The following is a 9,774-nucleotide window of genomic DNA, read 5'->3' as shown; positions in this document are numbered from 1 at the left end:
TTCTTCAACTTCTCCGTTGGGTATTCTGCCCGTTTATCTATTTTTTATGTTATTAGTTTGAGTTTTCGCTTTTAACCGAATGTTTTATTCGCATATGAATATTAGTCTTCAAGTTTTCCATGTTTAATGATCATGCTCTAATTCTTTTCTTTTCCTTTCTTATGCATGAACATCGCATACGAGTCCCAGCGACTCGTCATCTCCTTCCACATTTGGCGTTGGGCTTTTACTAAAAGCCCAACATGACCTCCTCCTTATCAACTCTGTCCGCGGCAGCAACATAGAAGAAAATCTGGGCCAAAGCCCAATAGACAACAGACAACAGTGATCCGCGGCAGCATTTCTAAAAAATGGGCTGAGCCCATTAATTATATTTACTTCATTTTATCTTATTTTATTTTATTTTGTGTGTGTCTAACTGGTATTGTGCAACTAACATTTTACTCTGTTTTGGTTTTCTAGCTAGAATGAACCTTAGTAGAATGGGCGGGTTGACATTAGTATAATGGAAGTTAGTCTAGAAGAGAAACCAATAATTAATTCCATAAATCTCATTTCCTTCTTTTTCATATTAAGTTATTTATAATACTCATATAATTTATCTTCTCTTAGAAATAATTGGTTTCAAAACGGCAGGACTATATATTTTGAGTCAAAGGAATCATGCTTTACTTTACTATCTTAAAATCTCAAAACGTCACTAATATGCAAATACTAATTCAAGTATATTTTATAAACATTATTTTAAGATTTATCCAACTACGCATACCTTTAGCCGAATATAATTAAATAAAGTTAAAAAGGGAAACTCATGTCTTTTGCATCATATTATTAAAAAATGAAGCTAGATTCAAAGTTTGCATTATCATATTAACACAGTTTTATCCAAAGTTTTAAATTCACTGAACTTATTGCTTATATGAAAATTATTACATTTTCAAATCCACTTTCCATAATACCTAAAGTCTTTTTCATATAAATTATTATATCTTACAGGTCTTACTTTAATAACATTATTACATTTTTATTGAAACTTTAGCAATACTTATAAATTATTTCCTAAAAATTTAGAATACTGTATTTATACCTAGCCTAATTAATTAACATAAAGTCCGGTCGGTTAACCATTGTTTATGGAACTTAGAGGATGCCTAATACCTTCCCTCTAGGTTAGTTGAACCCTTACTCAGAATTTTGGTTTCGTAGACTTTAAAACAAATCGACTTTAGATAATAACTTTAACTAACCTTAGGTGCCCTAATTCACCATAAATAATTAGGTGGCGACTCCTTAACTTTAATTAACCCCAGAATTACCGGGATGTTATAAACTATTTTGACCTAGGTTGAAATAGGGTATGACAATGCTCATTTGACTCAACTTGGAATTTTTCAACGTCACCAATCTATCGTAATCCGTATGCCCTCAGAAGAAAGAAAGTCCCAAAATCACTATATTCACAACAACAACAACAACACAAGGGACATATACACAAAGTCACTCACACTCAACAAAGAAATTCTAGTGCTAACACATATCACACCATAAGCTTGCCCTTATTTTCAATCATCACTAACTCAAGAACATTCGGTAGAAGATCACATATGGACTTTTTAAGCTTGTAATGTAGGTTTGGGGAAGGGTAGGATAAGTATTTAGGATACAAGTGACTACGCCCTTCTTGAACACTACTCAATACTTTTTGTCCACTTTCCTCTTCATTTCAAAACATCACTCCTTCCTTTGCATACTAGTTTCCCCCATTATTCCAACTTCTTTTTATGCAACCATTTTCTTGATTTCTAGTGTTTTTGTTATTTTCCAATTCTCTGTTTTTTTTTTCACAAAGATACATTTTTTTTGGCACAAAAAGTTTGCAACCTTTTTGTATTTTTTTTTCAAATTTTCTTCATTTCTTTTGAATTTTCCACAACACTAATCTTCACCACCTTTCAAGCAACACTACAGCCCAAACTTAGGCTTTTGGCCTCAAATTCACAATTTAATATTCAAGGAGGGAAATGTTCAAAAGAGAGAATTTCATCAAGAAGGATAAAGGCTTGTAATGTGGCAGTCAAAGAAAAGGTCATAGGCTCAAATGGGATTACCAGTGATATTATTTATGCAATGGTAGGCTAGAACGGCTAAAGAGGCTTTTTCAAAAATTACAAAGATAGCCCAAGGTCATCTCTCCAACCAACATAATCAAAATTAGCATTGAAAGACTAATCGGACAAGTTCTAGATGATAAAAGTAAGCACAGGAATTGTTCAACAAACACTCACCAGACATGGCATATGAACTAGTCAAGATGGATCAATTTCACTTCCTAAGCAAGAACAATTAGAGCAATATCTCATAATCCAAAGTAAACCTATCTAGTAGGTAAATAGTCACAACATGAGCCAAAAAATTATCACAAAGATCATTTTTTCTATGTACGCAGACCTTACCCTATCTTAAAAAATTAAGATTGGGAGACTATTTCCGAAAGAGCCTCACTCAAGAGACTATAGTAATTATTAGGGTTTCAAAGAAAAAGGAAAAAGAAAGAGGAAGGTACATAAAAAGAAGCTAAAAACACTTAAAGCAGCAAATTCTTGAAACACAGCTGAAATCCATGGCCGTCACAAAATCCATGTTACGCTTCAATCGCTATCTCCTTAATCCCTTCTCTTCTCATAGCAAATTCAAACTCTTCACCACATCTTCAACCTCAAATGAGTCTCCCATTTACTCAACTGAAGTATTATCCGAAGAAGAATCTCAATTAGCTGAAAATATTCATTCTTTAATCAAAGAACATCACCGCAAAAACCCTACAACAACTCCCATTATAAACCCTAACATCACTTTCCCAACTCTCTCCTTCGATTTCTCTAGAATCTTCGATAACAAACCCATCTCCCCTCGGGTCATCAACCGGGTCATCGAGAAATGCGGGTCGGTTCGCCACGGCATACCATTTTCACAAGCTCTAGCTTTCTTCAACTGGGCTATAGCGCGTGACGCGAGTGGCTCTTTCATAAACCCTGAGCCACGTGCTTACAATGAAATGATTGATCTTGCTGGTAAGGTAAGACAATTCGACATTGCTTGGCATTTGATAGATTTAATGAAAATGAAAAATATCGAAATCCCAATTGAAACTTTTTCGATTTTGATTCGTCGTTATGTTCGGGCCGGGCTTGCTAATGAAGCTGTTCATACGTTTAATCGAATGGAAGATTATGATTGTATGCCGGATAGGAATGCGTTTAGTGTAGTTATAGGTATATTGTGTAAGAAAAGAAGAGCGAAAGAAGCACAAGCGTTTTTCGATAGTTTAAAGGATAAATTCGAGGTTGATGTGGTTTTGTATACTAGTTTAGTTCATGGTTGGTGTCGATCAGGTAATATATCCGAAGCAGAAAGGATTTTTCGAGAAATGAAGGAATCAGGGGTCCCACCTAATGTGTATACTTATAGTATTGTGATCGATGCGCTGTGTAGGTCGGGGCAAATTACTCGTGCCTACGATGTTTTCTCGGAGATGATTGATGTTGGTTGTCAACCTAATGCGATTACGTTTAATAACCTAATGCGCGTCCATGTGAAGGCGGGGAGAACAGAGAAGGTACTTCAGGTTTATAATCAGATGAAGAGGCTATCGTGTTCTCCTGATGTTATTACGTATAATTTCTTGATTGATGCTCATTGCAAAGATGAGAACCGTGATGAAGCGATTAAGGTGGTTAATGTTATGGTTAAGAAAGGATGTGAACCGAATGCTTCTACTTTTAACCCTATTTTTAGGTGCATTGCTAAGGCTCGTGATGTAAATGCTGCTCATCGATTGTATGCTAAGATGAAGGAGTTGAATTGTAAACCTAATACGGTCACGTGTAATATATTGATGAAGATGTTTGCTGATTCGAAATCTACTGATATGGTTATTAAGTTCTGGAAGGAAATGGATGAGAATGAAGTGGAGCCTAATGTGAACACTTTCAAGATTATGATTTCAATGTACTGTGGGATGGGACATTGGAATAATGCTTATAAATATTTTAGAGAAATGATCGAGGAGAAGTCCTTGAGACCAAGTGAGTCGGTTTATGACATGGTATTAAAACAACTAAGGAAGGCAGGGCAATTAAGGAAGCACGAAGAATTGGTGGAGAAGATGGTTGATCGGGGATTTGCTACTCGTTCTGTATAAAAGGCATTTGGACTGCTTGTGGACTATGTCTTAAGCTAGACTGTGGAATCTCAGTAGTGCTGATGTTATACGGTCAGACTTCTCTATAACAACCATCCTCTATAACGACATTTCAGTGTTACAGCCATGTTTTCTGTGGAACCAATCTTTCATGTTATGTTATATTATATGTTCTCTTAACATCATTTCGCTATAGCTGCCAAAAAATATCGGAACAAATGATGCTGTTATAGAGACCTTTGGCAATTCAAAGGTTGGAGGAGAAGCCTTGTCGATTGTGCATTAGGAACTTCACACCTTCACTATTATCTACTGCTACTACTGGAACATTTCGATCTTAGTGGTGAATTCATTTCCTTTTAGGAAGTGAAAGGGAAAATCCTTTTATATTTGTTGAATGATAGATTAATGAGAAATATGACACCATTGTTGATCTCGGATAATCAACGTAAAGGCATTAGAGAGTATTTGATCTTGTAGTATTGACTTTAACTCGTATCAAGAAGTTTTCCTTTTACAATTTGAATTTACATTGTACAAGATTTTGTTTTGATCGCTATATAAGTTCAAGAGTGGCCAGATGTTTGGATACCCTGTCTTGAAAGAAAGTTTAGCTACATTGCTTGAATGAGCTTCTTCAGTCATTTTCATAGACTATAGATGAATAAAAGGAGTTTGAATGTGGATTTCTTCACGAAAAAAGGAAAAGCCAATTTCTTTTTTACTATGAGAATGTGAATGTTACTATGGGGAATGTTACTATGGGTTCTAGATTATAGAAAAAGAAAGTTATTGGGTTTTTGATAAATTATTTATACATATTAAATGATTTTTTTTTTTAGCACAAATACAAGATCTTAGCAAAGCTATTTGGTTCTACCGAACCGGTCGTCACAACTCGCAAGACTAGCTCCGCCCCTGCTATAGAGGGGGGAAATGAGATATTCACAATCGAAGAGCAAATGATTTATTGCTCATGTTTATTTCATTGCTAATTTGCTTAATTAGCTCATTGAGCAACGATTGTTGTAACATTTCCCTTCCCATGGCAGGTAGATAAATGAAGCCTAACCCTCTTTCTTGGAAGGATTTATACGCGATCAGATCATTTTAAAGGTAATTGCAAGAAACTTTATTTAATAAGAGTATTGATTAGTACATAATTCTTAAGAGTAAATGATAAATAACATATTATAACAGATAGTGTAAATGATCTTTACATTTTCAACGTATGTAACTTAAACTAGTCCATTGAAGCAGACTTTTTAGGGGAGTTCTTTGCGGCAACGAGTTATATAACTGCAGCCTCTGTGATAATGGTTAGCTGGAGTTTTTGTTTTTTCGTCTCCAACATGTAGATTTGGTGGAAACTTTATATATTTCTTGTTGTCTGGAACCTTTGCAGAGCTTGAAAATGCGACAAGTAAAATGAAGCAAAGAACAACAACAACATTAATGTTTCTGTTTCCTCTTGTTGAAGCCATATCTTGGTTATGTTTTTGTGGATACAGAGACTAAAAGTTCGTTAATAAGTACTAACGTTTTGATTCTGTTCATGTGTAAATATAGTCTAAGGTAGTACGAATTTTGAGGAATTTAGTCTAAATTTCGACAGAGACTAATATTTGCTATTCCCAGGTGGTTTGTTAAAATTTTAATCAAATTTTAGTGGTGGATCCAAAATTTTAAGATTAGTATTGCTCAAAAATTTCATCAATTTCTAACGTGGATCCACCCTGGTTGCGAGCTTTGACTTTTTTAACTGGAAGCTCATTTCATTACAAGTAATTTTATTTCATATCTGTGAGTTTTCACCCAAAAAATTAAAGGAAAATAAAGTCTTGAAAGGAAGATAGCTAATACTAGTAAAAAAAGACGTAGATGCGGTAACAAAACTTTGTAAGAAAATATCTCGAGAACTCTATGGATATTGAATTAGTCTTAGCGACTAATCATTGTTTAACTACTAATCACAAGTTTCATGTTCGACTCAACATTTATATGGGAAATTATGATCAGAGAATCATAGGGAAATCCTACGGCCTTTTTATCCCCCAAATAGTGAATTAGCAAAATTTCTTTGTCCAGAATAAGTTGCGGTGGGTCAATTTTCAAATTTTTTATAGAAGACTTGAAGTACGTATACAAATAAAAATGCGGGAGAGATAAAAAAGATGCAGTAAATTAATCAAGAACCAACATCTTGTGTCGATCTTTTCTACAGTTGACATACGTACACTAAACATTGTTATATACCAATAAAGCGTTTCATTATTGATAAACAAAAATAATAAACTCGAAAATATAAGACATTGAAAATCCATTGTCGTAACATCTTTTTCTCATGGCTAGAACCCGTGAGTTGAGAATTAGGAACCATCACCCTGCGGCCCAAATTACCACCACGACAACGAGTTAAAGCACTGCAACCTCTGGTATAAGGATTTGCTGGAATCTTTTTTGTTCTTCGGTCCCAACATTTAGAAGTGGTGGAAATTTTATGTACTTTGCGGCGTTAGCAAAATCGACAAAACATGAAAATACAACAAGCGAAATGAAGCAAATTAGAACAACGTTAGTTTTTGTGTTTCCTCTTGACATAGTAAATTCTTTGGTAATGGTATGTGAAGATTTCATGACCTATAAATATTGCAATTTTAATGAACTTGTAACTTACTTCCGAGGTACTAGTAATTAAGAAGATTGAAAAAATTCAAATCCTGGATACATAGAGAATAATATTTACTCATTATATTAATTAAAAGGAACATAAACTGATCACGAGTAACTAACATGAAACTGATGGAGTAATTAATTAAGGGAAATCCTTTGAAGTAAGTAATTATGATAGTGGATGGGTGTAAATTCAAACTGATGAATCATTAACGTATTTAATGGGAGACTAATCCATAGAACCATTTACGACAACTAACTTGATATTTTATTGGATTTTCATTGGTTCTTCGTGTTCTAGAAGATCTTATTTTGGTAGAGGAGGCATATATTATGTTCTATACATTGTACTAGATTTTGTTTTGTTTGCTAAATATATAAGTCCAAAAGTGGCAAGATGTTTGGATGCGCGAATTTCAGTTTCTTCCCAAAAAGAAAACGCAAAATTAACGGACGGATTTGATAATGAGAATGTGAATGCCTACTATAGAAGGGGCGAAATGAGATTATACACAATTGAAAAGCAAATGATTTATTGCTCATATATATATAGGCAAGACGTGGTTTGTTGTATTTTTTATTATTTCAATTAGTTTGTGTTTTTAATTGTGTGTGATATATTTTTTCTACCTAATTTGTTACTTGTAAATTTATGTGATTTTGAATTTGTGTTTACTTTTTATCAAAGTATATTTTGTAGTATATATTAGGTGTATTTGAAGTGTATTTTTACGGCCACGGTCACACCTTTGTTGTAGTGACAACCACGATTGCTTTTGACATTGATATATTTGCATTATATTTATAGTATATTTTCAGTATATCTTGAATGTGTTGTTATTTATTGTGGTTAATTTGTTATTTTTTTATTTTTTCATGTTTTGTTAATGTAAAGTTTCAGTATATCTTGACGCATTCCAGCTAAAATTGATGCAAAGTTTCTCCGTATGAGGTACGACGCAAATCGACAAGGCAACCCTGAATGCATTTATTGATAACGAGCAACCACCAATACTGTCAAGGCTACCGTTGATTATGATGCGATGATTTTAGTAGATGTTCGGGAGTAGATTTGTAGGCCGAGCGAGTTTATGTTTTAAGTTGTTTTTTTCTCAACTTTTTTTTTATGTATAACATCAACATTGCGACATTATTTTTATGAAGATTTTAGAAGAAGTTTTATGTATTTTGGTAATGATCCCGCTTGTTGTATAGTCTAATCGTAGATTTGAATTCTGTTTTTAATACATTTAAATTTTTCTTGTATAGGTACTGCTAAAAAATTACAAAGTGCACTTCAATATCAAATTTGTATTTCCTACATGTTTTCACTATATTTTATTGATGAACCAGAAAGAGTTCTATGCATTTTCTCTACATATTCATGGTACACTTGAATTCATTATTGAACCATAAAATCCATTTTTACGTACAATATACTTCAAAAATTAAAGAACAATTTTAATACTTCTAAAATACATACAAAATACAAGTGAAATATATTGTAAATATATTCATTACGATTCAAATCTTACGTATCAATTAGAATACACTCAAAAATACAATCATAATACAGATAAAATACAGTGAATCAAAAGCCACCCTTAGGGATTAAAGTTTTTTTATGGAGTCAAGTTTTCCCATCTTATTAAAGTTACTAAATAATATTCAATATCAGCTTATTGCACTCAATAACTAATATTTTTGATTTTTAATAATGTAATTTCATTGAATATTTTTAATGACGCACACAAAATCGATGGTCATAGCATCAGGAGACAATCTCAACTTGTCACTATGCAATTCAGTTGATGAACAAATCAAGCTTTGCATGATTTATGGAACATTAAAAAGAGTTTTTTTTTTTTAGTTATATTTTGGGAAAAAATATGATGAGTGTTTTTGAATTCAAATTTTATGTGAATGATTAGATGTTGAATGAGATATGTGATTAGATATGGAAGAGAATGAGATTTGCGTGATTTATGGAACATTAAAAACGATTTGTTTAGTCGAAAAAGATTTTTTTTCTCCCTTAAATAGAGGCATTATTTGCTCAACAATTCCGTGTATTTAGTCTATATTTTAGCTATATTTATGTGACGCGTCCAGGACCTAAATATAGAAAAAACCAGCTACGAATTGTAAATAATAAACTTATAGTTATAACTTGTTAGAAGTAGCTAAAAGATAGCTATTTGTGAAAATTTTACATAATATATACTATGATAATTAGTGATTAGTATGTAAAAAATAAAGGACTTAATAAAAATGATGACGAACCATTTTGAAATTTGTGATAAAGTAATAATAGTGATGTCGATAGTAAAAATAGTGAAGATGAAAAATAACGATATTAATAGTAGTAGCAATAAAATAATAGTAAAAATAAAGTATTTAGCTCGTTGATAAATTTAGAAGCTCCAGGAAATAAATTAGAATAAGGAGGGGCAAAATTGGGTGTCAATATAAGTAAGCCGGGGATTCTTTTCTGTATGTTTATTCAGTTAATAAGGTAAATGGGAAAAAAATAGGGGAAAACCTTAAAAATTGGAGAAGCAGAGAACAAGAGTACAAGAACGGTTAATGGCACAAGGAGCAACGACGTTGCGGTAAACTTTTAGAGAGACAGCGGAATTTTATGGTAAATAGGACACCTTTTTTTTTTTTTTTTTTTTTTTTTTGCAGGCTAAAATTTATCAATCAGGCAAAGGAGACAAGTAACTGCCATGGCTGCGGAGACATATTGATCTTTTGCGAGTCTCAAGTCGAGTGATGTAATTCATATATAATCTGCTATATTTGGGCTTCACCCTATATTTGGGTTACTCTTTTCGTACTCTCTGGCTCTGGATTTGGCTCTCAAAAATGATTTCCTCCTCACCTAAAACCTTCTTCTC

The 9,774-nt window shown here is 33.0% G+C and overlaps 2 protein-coding genes across 5 annotated transcripts; one reads left to right on the top strand and one right to left on the bottom strand.

The window, feature by feature from the left end:
- The first annotated feature begins 2,527 nt into the window (after positions 1-2,527).
- On the top strand, positions 2,528-9,774 carry LOC132033090 (pentatricopeptide repeat-containing protein At1g20300, mitochondrial). 4 transcript variants are annotated; one of them, XM_059422955.1, is made up of 4 exons: positions 2,528-4,273; positions 5,254-5,317; positions 5,462-5,520; positions 5,607-5,751. In XM_059422955.1, exon 1 carries the CDS (start codon positions 2,621-2,623, stop codon positions 4,199-4,201), a length of 1,581 nt encoding a protein of 526 aa, XP_059278938.1. In that variant the 5' UTR covers positions 2,528-2,620; the 3' UTR covers positions 4,202-4,273; positions 5,254-5,317; positions 5,462-5,520; positions 5,607-5,751. The 4 variants fall into 4 exon arrangements, with proteins under 4 accessions (XP_059278938.1, XP_059278939.1, XP_059278940.1 ...); XM_059422956.1 differs by lacking the exons at positions 5,462-5,520; positions 5,607-5,751 and adding an exon at positions 9,563-9,774; XM_059422957.1 differs by lacking the exon at positions 5,462-5,520.
- On the bottom strand, positions 5,467-7,385 carry LOC132034763 (uncharacterized). Its single transcript, XM_059425122.1, has 2 exons — positions 6,618-7,385; positions 5,467-5,608 (listed from the first exon to the last, which is right to left on the bottom strand). The coding sequence occupies exons 1-2, from the start codon at positions 6,836-6,838 to the stop codon at positions 5,467-5,469; spliced, it is 363 nt and encodes a 120-aa protein (XP_059281105.1). The 5' UTR covers positions 6,839-7,385.

The sequence above is a fragment of the Lycium ferocissimum genome, chromosome 10, assembly GCF_029784015.1.
Source record: "Lycium ferocissimum isolate CSIRO_LF1 chromosome 10, AGI_CSIRO_Lferr_CH_V1, whole genome shotgun sequence".
NCBI lineage: Eukaryota > Viridiplantae > Streptophyta > Magnoliopsida > Solanales > Solanaceae > Lycium > Lycium ferocissimum.
This window is presented reverse-complemented; position numbering and strand designations above follow the sequence as displayed.